Below are 26,301 nucleotides of genomic sequence, written 5' to 3' on the forward strand. Positions count from 1 at the left end.
GAACACAAGCATTGGAGTCATAAAGTCCTGAGTTCAGATATCAGCTGTGCGCTTAGCAGTTGTGATTTGGGGCAGGGGACTTAACTTCTCTGTGCCTCAATTCCCTCACCTGTAAAATGGGGATAAAACATCTATCTAATAAAATTATTGTGAGAAAGAGGGATAATGTTTGTAAAGCACCTTGTGTGGTAGTTGACTCAATAAGCCTTCAACAAACGGTAGCTCGAGTCGATGTCTTAAATATAGCATGATTGCAGGCCAGAAGTGAAGGTACGTGACGTCAGTGATCTCTTAAGTACCCTTTTCAAATCTGTGCTTCTTTCTATGAAGTCTAGGTGGAGGGTTTAGTACTATCTATATGCTTTAAATTATTTGGAAAATCATGTTTTATGAGCAACTTTATAAGAGAAGAAAGCAAATATCAGTGGTAAGAGTGAAGGTTCCTCTAAAATGCCGCCAGATGCCAACACCTATGTGTGGGAAAGAACCAGCCTTGACTTAACATTGAAATTTTCTTATTTTTAAATACGATAACCTTTGTTGAGTTTATATCTATCTATCTATCTATCTATAGATATACATATATACACACACACCAGTTAAATAATAATTTATCTAGGAAACCAAGTGACCCCATTTAGAGACTATATTAAGAAAGCAACCTAATTGTTTCAGTAACCCTAATGATATATTGTATGTCTATATCTCTAGTAACATGTATGTGATCTTTCTCAGTGAAAGTACTTGACTGACTACTTCAACTAGATGGATTGATTTTAGCAAAGTAGGTGTGTCTCATTATCTCCCACATTTACCAGTAACTTGTGGTCAGACCCATAAATACTGTGCTGGTGGAGGTCATTCATTCACCGTTGCCTCTTGCAGAAGCTACTTCCATGTGAGTTTTCCCCTTTGAACAGTGGGAGTGGCTGTCAAAACAGAGAGATGGGTACATGGACTTCTGCTTTACAGTGGTCTCTTCTGAGCTTCTCATGTCAAAGTTCCAGTATCCCCTACTCTGGTATCTAAGTTGGTTGCTCATTTACTAACAGTGATGGAAATATATAAGATCCCAATTATTTTACAAGGTAGAAGGAGGATTGCAAAAAGGCATGGGGTGAATGGAAGTATATAAAAAGAAGGAGAGACAGGAATGTCAGGGAAGAAATACCCTGATTTTCTAGGAAGTAGACTGGTGCTGAAATAATTCACTTAGCAACAAGATTCCAGCTTGGGAAATGACCTAGATTTCTTCCCAAAGTTGTAAAGACCAGTAGAGATGACTAAAGAGTGTAAATGGCTTTGAGAAGCTTACATTTTCATGCCTCTCATCACACCAGGAGGCAGAACTATATCTTTGTTATTGTGCAGTAAGTCGCATCTGTGGGAAGGTTTCGATGAATGTTCCCAGGATGGAGGCCATTCCTGTTTGCACAAGTAAGCCTATAGAGGTAAGAGGATTATTCATGCTCCTGTGGTCAGAGCCCATTAAGAGAGGTAGACGTTGCTGCAGATGACCTTTAGTTGAGAAATCCCTGTTTCTCAGACTCTGCTGATATGGTATGGAGTGCATTTTGCCACTGTGCTGTTCCTTTTCCTTAAAAAAAAAAAAAAAATGTTCCTGAAACTCCTTGGTCATTTAGAACAATGAGACATTCTGCTCTGGAGTATGAATCAAAATGAAGAATGTGCCAAGATACATGTGATTTTTTTTTTTTTTTTTATCTTGCTGAAGTTGGTCTTGTTGAGGGGAAAAAACTACATAGTGTCATTGCGTTCACATAGAAGCAAGATATATCAGGCAAGGTAACTTCTCTAGAGCCAATTCTGTTGTCCTTGTTCTTCCTTCACTTTTATCAGGGTTGATTGTGTCCCTGTATTGTGCTCAAGTCCATGAGGAAAGCAGGAAAGACAGGGGCCCTTCCCCTCAGGGAGCTTGCAATCCAGTTTGTTGGGCTTTGAAGGGGTCCGTAAATGAATTTCCTCTTCTTCCTGCCCAAGAGTGAAAACAATTGAGATAGAAGCAAATGGTGAGACAAAAGGAGATCAGATCCCAGCTTTATTGCTTTTAAAAGCATGAAGGAGGAAATGTTCTTGGTAATACTGCTCCCCAGAATTGAACCCATCCATCCAGTCTCAGGCAGAAACTGTGAATCAAAAGCTCTCTTATGGAAGCCTGTCTCCATAACACCACAACCTTGTGATACAGAGGATGTGATCTTTGCAGGCAGGTTCCAAAAATAGTTGAGTTAGGGATGCACTGCACCAGAATGTTATCGATCTGACTATCAGTATGTTTGCTGTCAGGAGGAAGAAGGGAAGAAGTGGAATGTCAAGAATGACAGAAGCCAAGAGTTAGAGAGATGGTATAAATTTTTATGTCCATGAGCTAGCTAGTCTAATTGTGCAGAATTGGTTGTCAAGTACAAGAATGAATGCTGGATAAGAAGTTGGGGTTCAGATTCTAAAAGGTGTTTAATACCAAGGGAATAAATTGTATCCTGACACTATCTGGACCATGACCACATTGAAGATTTTTAGAGGGTGATGCTGTTTTGCACCTGGATATGCATTCTGTGATTTGGAGATAAAGCTCAATTTAATTGGTCTCTGGGGATCATTAGACTTTAACTTTCTTCACTGGAGATTCTCATAGAAACTGAGATTGTGTACCATATGGCCAGTTAACAAAGAGACTATAATTTTTGTGGACTCTAGATGCCCTTGAGTAATACAGCTGGAAAAAAACAGCATGCTTTTACATTCAATTGCATTTAAATTAACACACTTTTGTGAAGTGTATTTTGTTTGATGAGGCTGGTGCATAAGACCATCTACTGGAAAGATGTAAGTGACTCTAATAGAGTTGTGATCATGGTCTAATTTGTGTTAGAGGTATAATTCCTGTATGTTATAGAATTACTGTAAGAGTAAAGCTAATTCTAATTTGATGAATCTGGGGAGTCTGGCAGATGCGTAGGTTTAAATGATGAATTATTAGAGCATGGGAGTAAGGCAGGCCTGAGTCCCAGCATGAGAAGAGAACCAGAGTCTGATGAGTAGAGGTCCATTTTATTAGAATATGAGATGACCTTGGAAAATAATGGGGATAAAAATTTAAAGATGCTAGGAAAGAGCTTGACTAAAGAGTTGGACATTTATTCTCCAGGCTACTGTATCTCTGTTTTCTCTTTACATCTAGCAAATAAATATATGCACGATTTAGTCCCTGTGCGAAGTTAATTCAAAGATATACATTCTAGTGTAACAGGGTGTCACATCTGTTTTTCCTTGTCTAAGATACGTATAGTTAACACAGATGTGAAGTGGCCTGAGCTGACCGTGGCCACTTGAAGCTACTGGTGTATCATTCTGTCTTCTACGTGAACCTCTTCTTGACATTGGAAAGGGAACAAAGAAAGTAAGAATTTATTTGAGAAATTAACCTTCTAGTCTTTGGCACTAAGAGACCTTGGAGATCAATGGGGATCAATCTCACCCAACTCCGTAAAATCTAAAGGGAAATATTGTTTATTTCCTGGTCTGTTGGAACAGTTTACTGCTAAAGAGGGACTCTTGTCCACTCCCTGCCTCAGAGTGCAGTATTGTTATGGCTGTAATTATACAATCAGGGGAGAAAATACTTCTTGAAGGCCAAATAATAATCTCTTCTTTAAGATAACAGAGCCCATTCCATCCAAGGTCAATGTTGACAATGAATGTAGTTCATTAGGTGTGCTCACCATTACTCTTACAACACTCTTTTCATGGAGAGTTCTGTTGTTGTTTTCTCATATCTCTAAATATAAACTACATTTCTTCTTAGCTGTTCTCCACTGATAAATCCGGTAACAAATATTATTTCCAACAGTCTCAATTGTATTATGGAAACATGCTTTGAGCTGCTGCATTTTCTTCAGTATTTTCCAACTTGTAAATCTGTACAGTAATAACAATGGGATACCAAATAATTCCTTAAGTGCCCTTGTTGAATGAATATATAACACAAGCTACACAGGCATTTTTACAATCCAGAAAAAGAAGTAAAAAAGAAACAGGTGAAATTAATTATAATGTTAAATGTTATTTAACTAAAAATGTAAAATACTATCATTTAAGTATATACTTAATATGAAAAATTACTAATGAAATATTTTATATTTTTGTCATACCAAGTCTATAATATCCTGGGTGCATTTTACACTTTCCAAGGATCTCAATTCATATGCTAAATTTTCAGCATAAACACTTCATCAGCATTTACATTTCATAAAATTTATAGTAGAAAAGGTAGATTCACATACCCTGGTGATTCCAAGCATATTTAGAAGTTTGCCAGTAACTGAATCCAATATCAGTTTTAAATTTATATTTAAATTGGTTAAAATTAAATAAAACTAAAAGTCAGTTTCTCACTCCTACTGGCCACATTTCAAGTGTTCAGGAGCCCTATGGCGCTAGTGGCTATGGTATTGGACAGCATAACCCTTAATGATATATATATATATATATATATACACTTTTTCTTATTTATCTATTATAGCATCTCCATGTGGTAGATATTATTCTGTATTGTGCCTGTGAAAGTACAAAGATGCAGAAAACTTGGTAACTTGACTCGGGTCACACAGCTAGTAAAAGGGAGAAGCTATCTGTGAACCCACTTATGTCCATTTGACCCAAAAGTTCAGCCTCTTCCTATTACACTTTTTTTTTTTTACATTCATTTTTTTTTAATTGAGGTATAATTCATGTGCAGTAAAATTTAACCTTTTTGGTTCTATGAGTCTTAACAAAGGTATGTACATCTACCACCATAATCAAGATATAGAACACTGAATATATAGGATATTGTCCCAAAGCATTCCCTCTTATGGCCCTTTTGTGATCACTCTCCTCCCATCCAAAGTCACTGGCAAGCCGGTATGATTTCTCTCCCTCCAGTTTTGCCTTTTCTACATTTTCATATGAATGAAATTGTGCAGTAGGGAGTCTTTTGAGTCTAGCTTCTTTCACTTATTATTTTGAGATCCACCCATCTTATTGAATATCAAGAGATGTTCCTTTCTTTCTATTGCTGAGCAGCACTGCATTGCCTGCATGTGTTCTTGTTTGTTCATTCATTTGGCAGTTGAAGGTTATTCAGGTTGTTTCCAGATCTGTGTGACTATGAATGAAATTTCTGTAAACATTCGTGTGAACATAAGTTTTTCTTTCTCATGGATAAATACCTAGAAGCAGAATTGCTAGGTCCAATGTGTGTGTGTGTTGTTGTTCAGTTCTAAGTCATGTCCAACTCTGCAACACCGTAGACTCCTCTGTCCTTCACTGTCTCCCAGAGTTTGCTCAAATTCATGTCCATTGAGTCGGTGATGCTATCTAACCATCTCATCATCTGCTGCTTCCTTCTCCTTTTGCATTCATTCTTTCCCAGCATCAGGCTCTTCCCCCATTGAGTCAGCTCTTCACATCAGGTAGCCAAAGTATTGGAGCTTCAACTTTAGCAACAGTTCTTCCAATGAATATTCAGGATTGATTTCTTTCAGGATTGACTGGTTTGATCTCCTTGCTGTCCAAGGGACTCTCAAAAATGTGTTTATGTTTATAAAAAGCCACCAAGCCATTTCTTAACTGGCAATATCATTTTGTTCTCCACCAGAGATGAAAACAAGTTCTAGTTGCTTCACCTTGGTATTATCAGGTGTGTGTGTGCATGTGGGGGGGAGGTGGGGAGTGTGTGGCATGCGTGTGTGCTTAGACATTCTTTCAGAGGCCTAGTGGTACTTTGTTAGTTCTATTTAGATTTCCTAATGACTAATTATATCTTGACCTCACTATACTTGGTTGGATGGATAAAATGAAACTCTGAGCCACCCTTAGTGTTCTGGCCTCTTTGCCCATATTATTGACGTTTCGTTGCTTTCCTTGTCTCCGGTGACTGCCCTCCACCCACTGCTTTATCTTGACCTTACATTACCCTTCTTTGGACAGATGGACAACTACTTACAGACTCCGTGGGGACATTTTACCCAAACTAATCTTCAGCTCCTCACCACAGGTCCAACTCTAGGGACAGCCCAAGGCACACCATGATAATTGCTTTTCTCAGCAGAACCCTGGTTTCCTTGTCCTGAGGGCCCAGGGGAGTGAGCGACAGATGAGCATGCCACCTGGACTCAGTGCTCTGCCAAGGGGCTGCTGTCAGTGTCCCTTTGCACCTCAGACTGATTCCCGGGGGAAACTGGGTCGTGCAGGCCTGGAATCTTGTATCAATACTACTCTCTTCTTGGGGACTACCACAAGCTGGTACCTTGCTCCTTGAGCTCTCGGGGCCAACAGCAGCAGCTATGCTTCTGATTTCAAACCACAGTGGCCCATAGCATGTTTAAGTTTATCAGATTCTAAATGCCTCCTTGAATGGAGAAGCTAAAATGTGTGTCTTATTCTCCAGTTTCTTTATACTGCATGTAGTGAAGGCAAGTAGTGTTTCATGGAACTTTTGTTTTGGATATATATATATATATATATAGCTACATGTGTACACATATATGCATATATGGTTATGAGTCTACTAGGTGGCAATGGAAATGGATTTCATACTTGGGCTGTGCTTGGAAAGTTTGAAAGCTATTGGCCTAGGATACAGAAAGCAAAGTACCCTCCAAACTTGCAGCCCATTTATTCAAGAGATGGAGCCAAGAAGCAATTCAGCAGCAATGATGGGGCTTAGAAGAATCCAAATACAAATGGAAAGTGTTCCTTTTTGCCCCCAGACAAGACTGAGATTTCTTTGGCATTATGTGCAGCTGCAGGAGGAACACCCTCAGAGATGCATCTGGGTTCCCTCAAAATCTCTCCTTTCTGTATCTTTTCAGTCTCCATTCTCATGATTTTGCTCTCAGACTAAGTGAGGCACACAGAAAATACCCACCCGAGTTGGGGGGTTCTTAGGGGAAAAATGCTAATGTAATATTGGCATATATTTTCCAAGCATACTTATCCAGAAGAACACAAGAAGCAGCAGAGTGGCTAGTAATTCATGCTGGAATGCATCAAACTAGGAGGCAGGGTGTGCAGGTGACAGATGAGAGTCTGATTCTGACCTATTTATGTTCTAGAAATTAGATAGCAAGGCCTCTGGTGCACGATGGAGAGGGGCAACCGGCATGAGAGAGAGATATGGCGTTATTAACTGGTAATACACAAGAAAAGGTACCAGCCCTGTGTCTAAAGAGAATAACAAAAGGCCTGCATTAGGCAGAAGGTTCTAAGGAAACTCAGATTCGATTCCCTGTGAGGAATTATCAGTAACTGGGTTTGAGACAGACACCTTTGCAGTTGGTTTTAAAGACTGAGGTGATTGCAGAGCCTCACAGACCTTGGATGAGTATGTGAGGTACCAGCCTTCCTGAAACGGCACTGTCTCTGAGCAGCTAAGGCAGGGAGGGTACCACTGGGAAAGGGCATAAGGCTGACACCACTGTCCCTCGCCCCACCCTGGCTTCTGTCCTTTCCCACCCTCTGTTCACAATAGGATTCTAATCAATTCCACCCTTGGCCCTTTGTCAAATTCCCCTAGTGGTGTCCTTCCCAGTCTGTTCTCCTCCAGACATGCCCTGTTCGGTTTTTGTTATTTATTTATTTATTTTGTATTTGGGTTGGCATTCTTTATTCTCTTTCAAGGTCAGTCAGGTTACTTAAAAAAAAAAAAAAGCACTTCTCATTTCATCAGCTAAATTATGTCATTAAAAATCAAACAAACAAACAAACAAAAAAAACAGAAGAGCTGACTTCTATGAAAGTCTTTCCCTTTGCTCCCACTGGGATCCTCTCAGAACTGCAATACACGTCAATTCACGATGACCCTCAAAGAATGGGGGTAAGGATGAATACAATTAAAATTTTAATAGTGTTATCTAGAAAATCTGCTGAAGTCTTGTTTATATGTATCTAAACAATTTGAATTACCTTTCCTTTGGAACTTAAATGGAAAGTCAAGACAACATAGATTGCTGTCATTCTAAATATCTCTTCTTATTGCTCAGATGTGGGCAGAGAAGTAATAAAAGTGAGTTAAATCTGTGCTTAGTCTTGAACCGTTCTGGATGATAAATCTCCTCAGTCTGTAGCTACTTGTGGTGATGCTCTTCTTCCTTCAGAATATCAAAGGTATGCAAATCCCAATACATGGGGAACTCTGGCAAGAGTGGTCTACATTATCTGTGGTATCCTTTGCCAACCAACAGAGGAAAAAAAGAAAGGGAAGGGCTTATTCCACATTTTTTAAAGTGACAATTGGCTGAGACCCAAGATAAAATAAGAATTATCCAAAGTCCACAGTGACTGGTGTGACAGCCGATGATAGGGGCCAGGTCACCAAGCTGGGTCATCTGAGATAGAAGACATCTCAGTTCAGTTCAGTCACTCAGTCATGTCCAACTCTTTGCAACCTCATGGACCGCAGCATGCCAGGCTCCCTGTCCATCACCAACTCCCAGAGTTTACTCAAACTCATGTCCATTGAGTCAGTGATGCCATCCAGCCATCTCATCCTCCGTCGTCCCCTTCTCCTCCCACCTTCAATCTTTTCCAGCATCAGGGTCTTTTCCAATGACTCAGTGCTTCACATCTGGTGTCTGAAATATTTGAGTTTCAGCGTCAACATCAGCCCTTCCAATAAATATTCAGGACTGATTTCCTTTAGGATGGACTGGTTGGATCTCCTTGCAGTCCAAGGGACTTTTAAGAGTCTGCTCCAACACCACAGTCCATAAGCATCAATTCTTCAGTGCTCAGCTTTCTTTATAGTCCAACTCTCACATCCATACATGACTACTGGAAAAAACATTGTTTTGACTAGATGGACCTTTGTTAGCAAAGTAATATCTCTGCTTTTTAATATGCTGTCTAGGTAGGTCATAAATTTTCTTCCAAGGAGCAAGTGTCTTTTAATTTCATGGCTGCAGTCACCATCTGCAGTGATTTTGGAGCCCAAATAAATAAAGTCTGTCACTGTTTCTACTGTTTCCCCATCTATTTGCCATGAAGTGATGGGGTCAGATTCCATGATCTTAGTTTTTTGAATGTTGAGTTTTAAGCCAAACTTTTCACTCTCCTCTCTTTACTTTCATCAAGAGGCTCTTTAGTTCTTCTTTGCTTTCTGCCACAAGCGTGGTATCATCTGCATATCTGAGGTTATTGATATTTCTCCTGGTAATCTTGATTCAAGCCTGTGATTCATCCAGCCCAGCATTTCGCATGATGTACTCTGCTGCTGCTGCTGCTGCTAAGTCGCTTCAGTTGTGTCCGACTCTGTGCGACCCCATAGACGGCAGCCCAGCAGGCTCCCCCATCCCTGGGATTCTCCAGGCAAGAACACTGGAGTGGGTTGCCGTTTCCTTCTCCAATGCATGAAAGTGAAAAGTGAAAGTGAAATTGCTCAGTCGTGTCCAACCCTCAGCGACCCCATGGACTGCAGCCTACTAGGCTCCTCCGTCCATGGGATTTTCCAGGCAAGAGTACTGGAGTGGGGTGCCATTGCCTTCTCCGATGATGTACTCTGCATATAAGTTAAACAAGCAGGGTGACAATATATAGCCTGGACATACTCCTTTCCCAATTTGGAACCGGTTTGTTGTTCCATGTCCAGTTCTGACTGTTGTTTCTTGACCTGCATGCAGATTTCTCAGGAGGCAGGTCAGGTGGTCTGGTATTCCCATCTCTTTAAGAATTTTCCACAGTTTATTGTGATCCTTTATCCTTAATTATCTTATTGATTAACTTTTTAAGAGAACATCTTCCTCACTACTAATCAGGACACTTCAACTTAGCACCATTACAGATTATACCTTGATGCCTTGAAAACCTGTCTACAAACCCCCTCTGAGCAAAATCCTATGTTCTCTGTTTTTATTTATTTTTTAATTTTTATTGAAATATAGTTGATTTACAATGTCAGCAGTGGCCACAGGACTGGAAAAGGTCAGTTTTCATTCCAAAGAAAGGCAATGCCAAAGAATGCTCAAACTACTGCACAATTACACTCATCTCACATGCTAGTAAAGTAATTCTCAAAATTCTCCAAGCCAGGCTTCAGCAATACATGAACTGTGAAATTCCAGATGTTCAAGCTGGTTTTAGAAAAGGCAGAGGAACCAGAGATTAAATTGACAGCATCCGCTGGATCATGGAAAAAACAAGAGAGCTCCAGAAAAACATCTATTTCTGCTTTATTGACTATGCCAAAGCCTTTGACTGTGTGGATCACAATAAACTGTGGAAAATTCTGAAAGAGATGGGAATACCAGACCACCTGACCTGCCTCTTGAGAAACCTATATGCAGGTCAGGAAGCAACAGTTAGAACTGGACATGGAACAACAAACTGGTTCCAAATAGGAAAAGGAGTACATCAAGGCTGTATATTGTCACCCTGCTTATTTAACTTATATGCAGAGTACATCATGAGAAACACTGGACTGGAGGAAGCACAAGCTGGAATCAAGATTGCCGGGAGAAATATCAATAACCTCAGATATGCAGATGACGCCACCCTTATGGCAGAAAGTGAGGAAGAACTAAAGAGCCTCTTGATGAAAGTGAAAGAGAAGAGTGAAAAGGTTGGCTTAAAACTCAACATTCAGAAAACTAAGATCATGGCATCTGGTCCCATCACTTCATGGCAAATAGAAGTGGAAACAGTGGACACAGTGGCTGACCTTATTTTTCTGGGCTCCAAAATCACTGCAGATGGTGATTGCAGCCATGAAATTAAAAGACACTTGCTCTTTGGAAGGAAAGTTATGACTAACCTAGACAGCATATTAAAAAGCAGAGACATTACTTTGCCAACAAAGGTCTGTCTAGTCGAAGCTATGGTTTTTCCAGTAGTCATGTATGGATGTGAGTATTGGACTATAAAGAAGGCTGAGTGCTGAAGAATTGATACTTTTGAACTGTGATGTTGGAGAAGACTCTTGAGAGTCCCTTGGACTGCAGGGAGATCCAACCAGTCCATCCTAAAGGAGATCAGTCCTGGGTGTTCATTGGAGGGACTGATGTTGAAGCTGAAACTCCAATACTTTGGCCACCTGATGAGAAGAGCTGACTCATTTGAAAAGACCCTGATGCTGAAAAAGATTGAGGGCAGGAGGAGAAGGGGACGACAGAGGATGAGATGCCTAGATGGCATCACCAACTCAATGGACATGGGTTTGGGTGGACTCTGGGAGTTGGTGATGGACAGGGAGGCCTGGCGTGCTGCGGTTCATGGGGTTGCAAAGAGTCGGTCACGACTGAGCAACTGAACTGAACTGAACAATATTTCAGGTGTACAGAAAAGTGATTCAGTTATATATATATATGTATATATATATACACACACATATGTATACATTTATACATATATGTATATGAATATGTGTATTCTTTTTCAAATTCTTTTCCATTATTATAAGTTATTGTAAGATACTGAATATACTTCTTGGTGCTATGCAGCAGGTCTTTCTTGTTTATCTATTTTATATATAGTATATGTTGGCTAATCTCAAATGTTCTCTAGGAGTAACTACTTGGGTTGCTATCATTCACTTCCACCCCAGAGGAAATTTTGGTGGTTAATTAAGGATAAAAAGTTAATTAAGGGTAAAGTCCTCTGAACAAAGTACAGAGATGTGTAGAGTGGGGCAAAGAAGATGAGTAAGAGGAGGATGGAATATCTGGTTTGTGGCGGGAGGTGGTTGAGGGAGTGGGGGGGTTGTGTAGAGGCCAGCAGCTGCTGATGCTGCTAAGTCGCTTCAGTCGTGTCCGACTCTGCGTGACCCCGTAGATGGCAGCCCACCAGGCTCCTCTGTCCCTGGGATTCTCCAGGCAAGAATAATGAGCTTAAACTTCTCCTGTAGACCATGTGGAATGTGACATTTCTCACTATGCTCCTCCTCTTTTCCTCTTGTGTTCTCCAACACACTGTGGACAATCCTAGGGGATTTCTCCCTAGGCTTCTCCAAAACTATAAGCATTTTGGCCCAACGTCGTTCTCCATCTTTCGCCCTTTTTCCTAGGTAGCCGGTATCAAAGGGATATTCCTGGCAAACAAGAAGGTGGATGACCAGGTGAAGACATACATCACCTACAACAAAGGCAGGGATTGGCGCCTCCTGCAAGCTCCAGATATGGACCTGAGAGGAAACCCAGTACACTGCCTGCTGGTCAGTGTCCCGGTCTCATGTGAGACGACAGGGCAGACTACTTACCTGGGGATGCTCCATCAGGGGCCTTATTCCACCAGAGAGGCCTTAGGAAGGTGCCTGGTGCTGGGCAGGGATTTCCTACAACTCCTAGGGCATTGATCTGTGGACTCAGACTGCCATATCATCTGGATGGAAAGTTCAGTTGGATTCCACAAGCTTTTACTTGAGAATATACTATGTGCTACAACTTCTAGTAAGAGAAAGACTCATAGGAGAAAGCCTGTGCCCAAGGGTCCCAGGCAGAGCTCAGTAGTGGTAAATACCTATTAGCTGATACTGATATGATGCCATTTGATAAGTGCTTGAAAATGGGTAAGGTAAGTAAAAGCTGCATTAGAAGCCCAAGAAATGCAGGCTGGTATGTCCACATGGACAAGAGTTAATCTCTCAGCATTCCCAGGGTTCCAGCTGTATGGGATATTGACATAGGCACATGGAGGATCTAATGTGTAAGACATGATCTCTGTTCTCAGGGGCCGCAACTCCAAATGAGGAGGGAAGCCATATCATTAACAATGAAATTCACAACCCTCAGTGCCCTCTTAAAGAGGACAAATGTGAGAAACATTTCTACAGTCCCAGAAATGATTATGTTTCTCCTTTGCAAAAAAAGTTGCTTTTCACTACTTACTGGATATTCCAGACATTATGTTAAAAACTGGGAGTATGGTGGTAAATGGGATTAACATGGCCTTTTCCTTTTGTAGTTTTCAGTCCAGCTCCATGTTTTTGGCTTGAGGTACTAGGAAGGTCAGAGACATATGCCTGCCTGTGTCCAAGAACTGGTCACAGCAAGAATTCCCCACTCCCTAAATCTTACCCATGGATTCATCTTATTTTATTAACCTAATTTTCTCCTTTCCCCAATTTCACAATTTTTTTATATATATTTTTTATTATGTGTCTGCTGCTGCTGCTGCTAGTCGCTTCAGTCGTGTCCGACTCTGTGCGACCCCATAGACGGCAGCCCACTAGGCTCCTCTGTCCCTGGGATTCTCCAGGCAAGAATACTGGAGTGGGTTGCCATTTCCTTCTCCAATGCATGAAAGTGAAAAGTGAAAGTGAAGTCGCTCAGTCATGCCCGACTCTTAAGCGACCCCATGGACTGCAGCCTACCAGGCTCCTCCATCCATGGGATTTTCCAGGCAAGAGTACTGGAGTGGGGTGCCATTGCCTTCTCCTATTATGTGTCTACATCTCTCTAAATCCCTAATCCTTTTAAAGAAACTCAACTAGGGATAAATAAGTAAAGAAGACAAACTTATACAAATTTCAGATAATGGCTTCAGACAATTTAAGTGAAATTCAAAGTAAAATTATAAACAGGAACCAAACACATGAAGCAGAAAGAGGGACCATCTGATTGAAGAAGAGGGTAGAGGGTCAAGACTGTCTCTCTTCACTTCCCCCTCCACTGCTCCCAGTGGCCCCCACAGAGCTCCAAGAAGCAGAGTGTGATGGCCATGGTGAAAGATGGGAGAAGACCAGTGTCATCCTGTGGGTGGGAAGAAATGGTCAGGAGGCTTCATGAGGCTGACCATGAACTGGACCTCGATAGATAGAGTCAGGGTGAGAAAGGGGAAGCATACAATTGTGGTGGGAGCAGGGACAAGAAGGGGCCTATGAATGGTGCTCAGGGCAGGTTCTGATGTGATTCTACCAGCTGTTCAGGGAGAGATGACTCCTGCCCCAGGTCATCTCTTGGGGCAGTGAGTAAGTGACTCACATCTAACCCTTGCTGTTCCTAGAAGGTGGGCACCTGCGAGCCCTGTATCTGGTGGGGCAGGGGTGCATGTCAGGAGTTCCCTGACAAGAATGAAGTTCCCAGGAATGAAACTACTTTCTTTTTCTCCATTTTAGCCTTTCTGCTCCCTACACCTACACTTGCAGATCTCCGAAAATCCATATTCCTCAGGAAGAATCTCCAGCAAGGAGACAGCTCCAGGGCTCGTGGTAGCCACAGGTAAGGAAGACTGAGCTGCTTCTTACTGAGGGCTTCTGGCACGTGTCATGAGCTCTTTGTAACCATTTGAGCGTCAGATAAAAGCTGTGGGCATTCATCCCAGGAAACAGGCAGAATTTGTGGAACTGCAAGGCCAACCTAATAACCCAGGCAAAGAGCTCCAGAACCTTGTAACTTTTGGTGAATGCAACATTTCACGTGGTCATAGCGCAGTCCCCTGTGTTAGCTAGAGGCCAGAGTTCCTTTTCAAGTCATCTAACTGATCAGAAAGGTTGTTTGCAATAGGGAATTCTCACTTTGAGAAAATGTGATATATGAGCTTCTTAGCTCACCAAGTATAAGTTTGGGGTAGTTTTCTCTTTGCACAGAGGATTCTTTACAAAAGGTTCCACCCCAGAGCTGTTTTTAATCAGGAGGTCTCTGGTGCGTGTAAAGATTTGTTTACACATGGTTAACCACTTGGCTGAGGGCCTGGGGGAAAGGGCAGAGAAGCTCCAGGTTGCATTGTTGGAACCACTGTCCACTGAACATCGATCAGAAATGAAGATAAAACAACTCCGAGATGAAAACGAAAGTCTCCTGGGGAAAGTGCTCTGATTAGCATGCATTTGATTTCCATACACCTTTTCAGGAATACATTAATGGCATAAAGCAAAGCAGGCCTCTAATCTTCGAAGTTAGAGCTCTGGTGTGAGGCAGTTTTTTTCTAATGAAAGTAGATAAATTCACAGAGACCCGCCGAGATGATAAACTCATCAACCTGAAGCTCCAGGCCCTGGAGTTACTGCTCTGCTAGCCATGACTTCCTCCTCCAACCCTTCAACTGCACGAACTTTTAAACACCACCAGTGACCATCCACTCGAATTGGGGTGACAGCTAGCACAGCCTTCTGAAGACACCTCAGTCAACTCTCCACCCATAGAAACTGGATCCACCATATTTAACACCACTGGCTTCAGGGAGCCCAGCACAGTGAGTGTTGAAGGCAGGCTCTGGTACTATGTTCCTGACGGGGGGAGTGACCCCCACACTCCATCATCCATGCCTGTTAGGCCTCCCAACTGTGGGACTGCTATACTTTGCCTCTCCTCCAGGCCTACAGGAGGCCCTGGACTGGAGTGGAAGGAACACTGGAGAACAGTAATCAATAATAAAAGTTACAGAGCACAGACTTTGGGTTCCCTGTGGGATGGAGTAGAAAGGGAGGTGGCAGGGGGCTTCAGTAGGGAGGGGACACATGTATGCCCGTGGCCGATTCATGTTGATGTGTGGCAGAGGCTGTCACAATATTGTAAAGTAATTATCCTCCAATGAAACTAAATTGTAAAAAAAAGGAAAAAATAATAATAAAAGTTATCATTATGTAAATGCTAACTATGTAGCCAGGATTTCTTTCTGTGGCTTAGCCACTCTAAACATTGGTGTTTTCACTGACAGCGGAAAAAAGAGTACCGACATAATGGAACTGGAGTATTAAACAAAGTGATGGGTTTCAAGCGTTCAAAACAGTGCCTAGGAGATATTGAATGCTCAACACATGATACCTTTTATAATATCATCATTAATATTACAGAAATTTAGAACTGCTCTTATTGCACCAGAAGAACATGATTTGTACACGTCTTTCAATAGAAATCCACAAATAATGTGCATTCAGTGTGCATCTCCAGAATGAATGAATGCACTTAGGAACTCTGCAGGCCTGCTTTCCAAGCTGAGCTCTGACACTTATGAGCCTTAAGAATTTGACCAAGTTCTTTAACCTCTGTGCTTCATTTCCCTCATCTGCAAATCAAGTTATCTTTCCCTGCCTTGTGAGGGTGTTGTAAGAATTAGAGATTGGAGAGTGTGCCTACAAGATCCCGCTGAGGGCTCAGAGCATAGTCAGGAGGGTTAGTTGTGGCTGATATCACCTACAACCATCATGGGGCTTGAAATTACTCTAACTAAGTCTTTATGAGCTAACAAACACATAGGCATTCAAGACTGGATTCTGAAACTTCTTTTGCCCATTTCCATGAGAATTTACTAATATTCTCCCCTTGTAACTCTTGTAACTTTGCATAGTGCATCAAGAGGGGCATAACACAGCTGACAAGATCCTCATGAAAAGCCTTTACTGGGTCACTGACAGATGTCTCCTTGTTCCCAGCTTCTCCTTACCCTGCTTGCCAGTTCTCCCTGAAGGTCGTTTCACTATCAGAAAAATAATTACGAACTTAGCCGAGGATGCCTTCAGTGGTCTGGATGGACCTGTCTCTCCAGAAGCCTTTTCCAGATCCATGCATGTCTCCTGCCTTCAGGTGTCAATGGCCCTGGTCCCTCTCACCTTCACTCCTCACTGCCTTCTCCTATCTCCCACTGAGACCAGGGGTCGGGGAAGTGGCATGGATGACAGTGCCTGCCGGGATTCATCTCTTATGTCTGTTGAGACCACCTCCAAAGGCAGATAGAATTCCAGTCTGGAGAGTTTGGCATTTGCTTTTTAGCAGCAGAAGCACCAGAGTACTAAGTATCCTTACACTGTGGTTTCAAGCTGGTCACCGAGACCATACATCCTTCCAGGCTCTTAAGGTGTACAGAGCACTTTCCTGCTGTGATTGCAAATGGCCCTATGATTTATGGGTGAAGAGGTGGAGGGCAGGAGGAACAGGTATCTTGCCCTCACTCACACTCCCTCTGCCTCCAAGTCTAGTCCATCCAGTAGCCATTCGGCCAGACCTAGTCCCGAGCCCCTTTACCTGCCAGCCCCACAGCTACTCCAGGCTCCCTGCCATGCTTCCTGTACACTCTGAATGTTCATACCCTTATGTTGTCCCTTCCATGGAGGTGCTTTCCTGTACTCTCAGCTTCCACTTGCATTTAATTACCCTGAGTGGACATCAGTGGTGGTGAGAGAAGCATCTCTAACCTCAGAGCATGTTAAGATTCTCCCCCTGTCTCTTTGTGTTTCTGTCTCTTTGTGTTTCTGTCTCTCTCTCTTTTTTCCAGTTCAGTTCAGTTCAGTTCAGTCTCTCAGTCGAGTCCGACTCTCTGCGACCCCATGAATCGCAGCACGCCAGGCCTCCCTGTCCATCACCGACTCCCGGAGTTCACTCAGACTCACATCCATCGAGTCAGTGATGCCATTCAGCCATCTCATCCTCTGTCATCCCCTTCTCCTCCTGCCCCCAATCCCTCCCAGCATCAGAGTCTTTTCCAATGAGTCAACTCTTTGCATGAGGTGGCCAAAGTATTGGAGTTTCAGCTTTAGCATCATTCCTTCCAAAGAAATCCCAGGGCTGATCTTCAGAATGGACTGGTTGGATCTCCTTGCAGTCCAAGGGACTCTCAAGAGTCTTCTCCAACACCACACTTCAAAAGCATCAATTCTTTGGCACTCAGCCTTCTTCACAGTCCAATTCTCACATCCATACATGACCACTGGAAAAACCATAGCCTTGACTAGATGGACATTTGTTGGCAAAGTAATGTCTCTGCTTTTGAATATGCTATCTAGGTTGGTCATAACTTTCCTTCCAAGGAGTAAACGTCTTTTAATTTCATGGCTGCAGTCACCATCTGCAGTGATTTTGGAGCTCAAAAAAATAAAGTATGTCACTGTTTCCACTGTTTCCCCATCTATTTCCCATGAAGTGATGGGACCGGATGCTATGATCTTCGTTTTCTGAATGTTGAGCTTTAAGCCAACTTTTTCACTCTCCACTTTCGCTTTCATCAAGAGGCTTTTGAGTTCCTCTTCACTTTCTGCCATAAGGGTGGTGTCATCTGCATATCTGAGGTTATTGATATTTCTCCCAGGAATCTTGATTCCAGCTTGTGTTTCTTCCAGTCCAGCATTTCTCATGATGTACTCTGCATATAAGTTAAATAAGCAGGGTGACAATATACAGCCTTGACGTGCTCTCTTTTCCGGGAGTGTCTAAATAAAGCCTTAGGTAGAAAGGTACCTTGGGAGGACATGAGGCTAAAAGCATGTTGTTGACAGCTGCCCAGATGGGCCGCAGAACCCGTGTGATTGACCAGCTAAGCTGTTGTTGTGAGGAGCTCCCTGTTTTCCATGGCTCTCCCCATTTCTCCTATCACACCACTCCAAGGGGGACCAGCTGCCTCTTCCTCTAGCCTGGCCTGGGGCCACACTGGGAGCCCTCATCCAGTTTCACTGTAACAAGTGAGGCACAGCATTCAGATCTTCCTTCTCTCACACCGTAATCCAGACTCTCCCTCAGAGGTTTCCTTCCTATAGGTCCAATTGGGGATGGAATGTGTTCAAAGATCAAGTCATCCTGGACACCCCCTTTTCTGTCCTTTCCTCTGGGAACTGACTTTTGGTCTGTAATCAGTAGCATTTCTTTCAGGGATCCTTTCAATTGACCCAAGATATTTCTAAAGCAAGCTTCACTGGGAGCCTTGGATTCTCATCATCACCATGCCTCCAAAATCAGTCTCCTTGAGCTTTGCAAGAGAGGTTTAAGATATAGGCAGAACCAGCTCCTAAAGAGGATGTAACAGATGCTAAGCCCTTACAGGGCTGGCAGATTCTAGCTCTTGGGGGGCTATACATACACCTGCCTCCCTGTCTGTCTACCACCCTTGGTAGATGTTACTTATCGGTCACCAAACTCTGCTCTGTTGAAACCAAACATGGGCTCAGAATATTTGGCACAGTGCTCCAGGTGGCCATAAGTAAAGGACAGGTTGACATTCTCTGTCCCGTCCCTCTTTACTTTCTTCATTTCTGTGTCTTCCAAAACCTGCATCTGAAGAGTTGAAGTCCAGATTCTAGACATAGATCCTCAGAACTGTTCACCATGTCACTACCCTCTCCACTGGTACTGACTGCCTGAGCCCTGAGCCCTAGGGTTATTTTTGGAAGTCTGAGTGTCAAAACAAGTTGGCTAGCTGTGTGCTCCCTGATGCTGATGTGAGCTTGACAAGCTGTAGCCTGGCTTTAATTTCTCATTTTGAAGCATTAAATGTCAGGAGCTCAATTAACATTTTCATTATTGCATTTTTATTGTGCTCTTATTTAGGCTACAGATGTGTGGGAGCTAACATTCCCTTCCTGCTATTTTTAAAGAAAAAATATCAGCCTCAATGATAAATTCTTACATGTTTAGGGCACTCTCCTGCTTCTAAAGACCTCCCCAAATGCACATCAACATCATAACATAATTCAATCACGTGTTTCCTCATTCATCTGTTGTACAATTATTTATTGAGCAGCTCACTTTTAAGTTTGGGACATTTGTTCTGGGACCAGAGGGTTTGTGGGTAAACTTGGGCAATATGGATAGGCTAGAAAATCTTAACTACTTTCTTGTTTTTACAAATATAACCACAAGGTGATGCAAAGGGAAGAAAAAGAAGGGGAGAGGGAAAAGGTGTGAAGGAATAAGACAGGAATTGTGGTCAGTCTAGGTGTAATCCAGGTGACTTCTCCCACCGTGCTTGATGACCATGGCTTAGTCGCTAAGTTGCTAAGTCTTGCGACCCCATGGACTGTAGCCCACCAGGCTCCTCTGTCCACGGGATCCTCCAGGTGAGAATACTGGGATGGGTTGCCATTTCCTTCTCCAGGTACTTGACGACCGCGGTCTGCTGAATATTGTCATCTTCTTCTGGAAACTCTATCACTTTGGTTACATATTCTGTACCGTTGGTTTATTCAATGGCCTGGCACACAAGAAATATTTTGACAGGTTTAACTTGGAAACAGATACACATATGTGCACACACACACATATACATACTCACACATACACCAGTTTTTCTTAACATAAAATTACGTATGAGAAGGAAGGTGTTCCTAGGCTAGCATAATTGTTTACTCTTCTGGTCTTTGCCATCATCAAGATCAATTTTGGAGAGACTGATGGAATACAGAATGAATAGTTCCAGAGATCCAGGCTAATCGATATTTGGTCTTTGGGTGTTGTCTTTTAAACAGGCGTCCCTCTTGTATTATTTATTCATTTGTTGTTTTCCATGTTAGGTTATCTTCCTGCTGGGGTTCTAATGTGACACCAAGGAAAAACTGCATAAATATATTCTAAACATAACTTGGAAAACCTGTACTCTCTGCGACCCCTTTCCTCAACCCCAAGCACACGTAATCTGTAAAGCGCCTGACATTTTCAAATAATCTGCTTCTGTTTTAGGCAACATTGGTCCGGAGCTCTCATATACTGACATCAGTGTGTTCATCTCTTCTGATGGGGGCAACACATGGAGACAGGTAACTGAGAGATTCGGGAACAGGGAAGAGATATTTAGGGCAAATTCTGCCAATATTTCTCTTATCAATGGATTCTCAGGTTCATTGTGACTTTTTGTTTGTAAAAAAAAAAAAAAATTGAAGCAGCAATTCTGTTTGGTCAAAGTAGCTGGAAGAATCGATGAGCAATGGGGTAAAATGGGAAGAGCTGGGCAAGGAATAAGAAGAACTGGGGTTTCCCTAGTTTTTTCATTCTTTCATTCAGCAAATGGTATGGAACAGTCACCAGATGCTTAATTACCATGCCTGTGTGAGGGGATACAATCAATAAAACAATTTTGTATCATTAATGTGCCACGGGATCTTGGCAAGCAGGTCTCTCTACCTTTCTAGATCTGTTTCTTTATCTACAAGGTGAAGGGTATAGAATACTAAGACCAGCAAAGCCACAGAAGTGGCTTAAGCCATCTGTGATGGCTTAAATAATATGTGGGCCCAACCTTAGTTAAGGATGAGACTGCTTAATAGATATATGACCATATGAAAAATTAACTCAATTGTACAAACATTTTTGTTTGTAGTGCTGTCCAATAGAACTTTCAGCAATAAGGAAAATGTGCTGTGTGTATGCTGTCCTTTATGTTTGTTGCACACTTGAAATATGGCTAGGGTGACAGGAGCGAATTTTTAATTTTATTTTAATCAATTTAAATTTAAATTGTTTCTTGTAGCTACTATATTGGATGACACAGACTTATACAGTGTCAACTAGGTGTCAAGTATAAACCTGATGAGGCCATTGAATACTTTTGAGTCCCTTTTCCCATGGAGCTCAAAATTAAGTAGAGGAAACGGGTTCATAAATAATTGTAGCTTAGATTGTGTTATTTTAATGTCATTATCAGCTTGCAGAGAAACGGGAGGAATTAATTCTACTTGGGCAAACTGGGAAAGACTTCACGAGAAGAGTTGACATTTTACTAAACCTTAAAGATGAGGTTTCTATCTGAGGAAGAAAAAGGATGAGTATTGAATGTCTTAATGATGAAGATGAAGCAACTATCTGAAATCTGCTTGCACAACTTTCTGTTTGGGTCCCTTGGTGAAGATTATCACCATCACCAACATCATCATCATCGCCACCCCCATTGCCATCACTTCCACTACTACCACTTATCAAAAAAAAAAAAAAAAAAATTACCAAGGACATGCTAGACACAACTCCTATGTTAACTACTATAAGGTCTACTCCAAAGAATAAATGAAGATTCCTGCCCACAAGGGAATCAACTAGATGAGGAACAGACACATAAATAAGAACATACTTTCAAAACATAAGATACTCTCTTATAAGTGCCAAATGGGGTAGAAATTGGAACGTAAATTCTTCTGGTCCAGAAATTCACAACAGACAAAATATTGTCCCTGAATACAAGAAATAGCTCACCTGGCCAGGTGGCCACTGCAACATTCCTTCCTTGTGTTGTCACCACTTTGGTTTCCTTGTCTCTTTTCCCAAACAACTAAGCATTCCAGCTTCCACTACAGTGCTGAACAGGGCAAGAGTTAGAAGTGGCCAGAATACTATTTTAGAGAGGATAGTATGAAGAAAAATAACTTCTTTTCCTCAGTACTGAGAATCTTCTTGTAGTCCTTACTCTCAGACTTTGATCCAGTGCTTCTATTCATGGAGTCCACTTTTGAACTCAGACTCAGAGTCTATGTTTATATCTGGAATATAAAAAAACACACCATTAGTGTGGACATTTAAAGGCAAATATAAGAAGAAAACCAATTGAAAGGTTTAGGCCCGAGAGTCCATTTGCTTTTCTCTATGGTGTTCTCTGAGTCATATTTACAGGGGACACCATCCCTCCTATCCCCTCCTTTTTAACTCTGCTTATATCTTTTTACCCCTTCTAGTACGTCTCACTTAACCCACCACCCCAACTTCTCCATCCAGCTTGTAAGAGCCACCATTAGTGGTTAAGAACTGGAGGAATTCTCTAATTCCACTTTCCTCTAGAAGACCTAGAGGAGAGAACTTGTTCTTTGGTGGAGACAATTTTTTCTGTCTTAGGTTGAAGACTTAAAAGTTATAAATTGTAGAAGTGTTGCTGTATGTGGAGTTAGGTCTGAGCTAAGGCTCTGAGACTTGCGTCATTGTAGGTGCTTAGTAAATGCGTATTCAGATGGATGGATGGATCACTGAATAAATCGATGAGTGAGTGGAAAGATTGATAGGTAATGGACAAATGAATGAATCAAAGAATGAGTAACTCTGCATCTCAGGAAGCATGGTATCCCATTGAACATTTAGCGTAAGGATCCCCAAGCACTAAACTTAAGTCTTCATTCAAGCATGGGAAATTAGGATGCGGTGGCTAAGTCTGAGAACTCAGTTATCATGTAGACTTTAATGTCCACATGTCTAAAAGGGATTGTCCTTTAAGTTCCTAGAAAGTTTATAACCCTACTATAAGATACATCACGGACTCAATGGACATGAGTTTGAGCAAACTCCGGGAGATGGTGGAATATAGGAAAGCCTGGCATGCCGCAATCCAAGGGGTCGTAAAGAGTCTGACATGACCGAACGACTGAATGAGACAGAGACCATTTATAAATTAGCAAACGTCTCATTTGAAAAGATGAGAAAGAGAAAGCTGACTAGTAACATACTCAGATGAAAAGATGAAAAAGTTTTTCGAAGCTATGTTTTCCATTGGGTTATCTAGTTGAGCATGGGTCTTGTTGCCTGAATTTCTTGTGGCACACTGACTCACAGTACGAGGGGAAAGAACCCTGGAAATGCCATTTGAGTGGATTAGGGACAGTTGACAGTTATTTGTTCTCTGCTAGCCCATTTTTTCATCTGTTAAATGAGGATGACATTGCTTGTCAAACTTCTTGATAAGATTGTTGGAAGCTCAGAATCTAGATGAAACAATATATGTGAGAAACTTGGTAAACTTTCAAGCACCATGCAAATGTAAGGTGTTGCTATGATTGTTGTTGTTGTTGTTGTTCCAGATCTTTGATGAAGAGTACAATGTCTGGTTCCTAGACTGGGGTGGCGCCCTCGTGGCCATGAAACACACACCTCTGCCAGTCAGGCATTTGTGGTAAGGACAGCTTCCTACCCTATTAATGGAAAACTTTTCAGTGGAAAATATTGGGACAAGTTGCTATGCATGGTTTTATACCCATTTTACCCATTTCTTCATCCATTTCTTTATCCACCCCTTCATTTAATGTACATTACATCATCCAACTCCTAGGTAACAGTAGTAGACCAGATGATTTAGATGAGGAGGTATAATGAATAGTATTAAAATGCAAGCATATTAAATACATTACTCAGCTACACAGCTAGTACCTGGAAGCACCAAGTTGGGTTTCTATCACCAATATGCTTCTCTTTTACCTGCTCATTTTCCAGATACTTTAATAAGTACACAGAGTGTCATTACATGGTCTCTGTCCTCTGGGAGATCATAATCACGGTAAGGAGTTTAGATGGTCCACATATCATCAGAAATCTAAGCAATGCCTGGACAAGGATGCTGACTCTGCATTGCTGGAATCCTGAGGCTGGATGGAGCCTCCACACCCCCAGTGTGTGAGCAGGGGTGGGGGTCTTCATACCATAGGTGGCATGAGGGCTGATCCTTGAAGAAAGGATGCCAGGAGCAGGAGTAGAAGTGATGGGAGGAAAGCCAAGGGATGAGAAAACTCTGACCAAGCCTGGAATTCAGGAGATGTAGGGAGTGCTCTGAAGACTGTATTTGGTTGGAATCAAGAAAGTGAGTAAGTAAGGATGGGTAGGATTCAGAAGAACTAAAACACAAGTTTCAGGCATTTGGGTTGAATCCGTAGGTAATTCCTTCTAGTACCAAGACCTCTCTCTCTGTAGTAGGAAGAGCTCTCTCTGTTGAGGACTGAGTAGGGCTCACACTTCTACAGAGGACAGCTTGACTCATAAGTTCATTATTTTTTTTAACCAAGAAAAGTAACATCTCTTAGCCATTATCATTGTATTCTAAGCATTGCTATCCAACTTGGGAAAATTATTTAATATTCACTCAGGAAAATGTAATAGGATCAAATATTGCTTCTCAAGTTCATTAATACAAAGTTTGATAGTTCCCTATTCCATGAAATATTTTTTTGTTGTTGGGAAAATAAATATTTATAGAGCTCAGAAAAAAAAAATAGCTACATTCCTATTGAATTTTCTTTTATAATAGTAACGATAATATTACCCCAATTTGTTCACCTTGTTCACTTCAATTTACAAAAGATTAAAGATGATTGTTCAAACTAAGCTCTTGAAACAAAATTTTTTCCATTTAGTGGATGTTGATACTGTCGTAAATGCTACAAATATTTCCCTCGAGTTAGTTACCACCTGTGGTGTCTGCTTACTCGTCTACTAATGAATGCCCTTCTCTGAAATAGTCCCTGCACTGGTTAAATGCCAGCTCCTGAGTGTAACTCACTCACGAATTCTTTGCACTCCTCTTTCAAAGCTGAGTGAGTGTTTTGTAAAGGCCTGACCTTATCATTATCGTCAATATTTCCTTATAAACTTCTTGACTTTGTCTCTGGCTGGCTTATGAGTTGCAAGTTTGTGAAACTCAAATGCAATTTCTTCATCACCAGTAGCTTCTAATTAAGTTACAACCTTCAAGGTAAACAAATAGCTTATTTTAAGTGGAAGAAAGGTTAAGTAATCAGTTCATTGTTCTTTTCTGTAGTAGGTCTCAGACTGACATTATTTTGGCAGCACACACAGATGTATATATATTTGCATAAGAAAAAGACATTGGCCTACCCACTCTCCTGTATAGTGGCTCTTGAATTTAAATAATAGCTATATCACCTTTCAGAAAAAATTGGAACCATAATTGAAGAGCTGGGGAAACTTTAGCTCAGCTAACAAGGCATGCTGTTTCCTATAAATTGAAATGATAGGTAGCTAGACATGCATGGAGACAAAACAGCATACAAATGAACCCATCCATTTGTGACTGTGTACACTTAGATCCATTGAGATTAGAATTTAAGAGCTATTTCGGGTAAGCCCTCCATCCAGTATTATTAGTATTACCTTTGTACCTTAGAAGCATTAGAGTGAAATGAACAATGGAGCCCTGTGGAATGCAATGCTCTAATGAAAACTTATAATAGAGTTACTCATCAGCGAGTAGACAGGGATCCCACTGTTTGCTTAGCCCTGACAAACTGTCAGTGTCTCCTTTCAATGGAATGTTCTTGGAAACTGAAAACAAAACATCACCTGGCCATTTGTGTTCCTTTGCTCTTCTGTAAGTGGTTATGAGCACTGGTGTTTTTGTTCAGAGAAACATTCCCATGAAAACAATAGTTGCAACCAGTCTGTGCCTCTGAGAAGTGAAAGTGCATGTGCTGTTCTTAAGGACTTCCATGTAGATTCATTGCCATCACCTTGTGCATTTGGGATAATGTAAAATGGAGCAATACACCTAACCGAAGGGAGGAACGTTGATCATCGATGACCATTTTAACTCTATTTCTGTGCTAGAGTATTCAGGGGAGGACTCTGATTGTTGTTGGAAGATTTCATTTCTTTTAGTGGCTCTCATCTCAGTATGATAAAGTCATCAATGCATGGAGTTAGGAAGGGTCTTGAGGAGACAGTACAGCAGATACCTCTCTGACAACTCTTGAGACACCCACCTTACCAGGACAGCACAGAGCTGACCAACTTACAGATGGATTCCCACTTTGTACATCAGCTTTAGTTGTTAGAAAGTTAGCTTTGTGGCGAACAATAATGAATCTACTTGCAATTTCTGTCTGCCAGTCCTTGTTCTGCTGCCCAGACCTAT

At 41.7% G+C, this 26,301-nt stretch overlaps 1 protein-coding gene across 3 annotated transcripts in view; it reads left to right on the plus strand.

Annotated features, from left to right (window-relative positions):
• Window positions 1–26,301, plus strand: part of SORCS3 (sortilin related VPS10 domain containing receptor 3) — a 632,833-nt gene that overhangs the window by 517,769 nt on the left and 88,763 nt on the right. For all 3 annotated transcript variants that reach the window (XM_070780798.1, XM_070780799.1, XM_019953194.2), the window contains 4 exons: window positions 12,059–12,205; window positions 14,108–14,210; window positions 20,373–20,449; window positions 23,462–23,553. In XM_070780798.1, the coding sequence (XP_070636899.1) occupies window positions 12,059–12,205; window positions 14,108–14,210; window positions 20,373–20,449; window positions 23,462–23,553 (419 nt within the window). The remainder of the gene's footprint in view (window positions 1–12,058; window positions 12,206–14,107; window positions 14,211–20,372; window positions 20,450–23,461; window positions 23,554–26,301) is intronic.

The sequence above is a fragment of the Bos indicus genome, chromosome 26 (genome assembly GCF_029378745.1).
Source record: "Bos indicus isolate NIAB-ARS_2022 breed Sahiwal x Tharparkar chromosome 26, NIAB-ARS_B.indTharparkar_mat_pri_1.0, whole genome shotgun sequence".
NCBI classification, from domain to species: Eukaryota; Metazoa; Chordata; class Mammalia; order Artiodactyla; family Bovidae; genus Bos; species Bos indicus.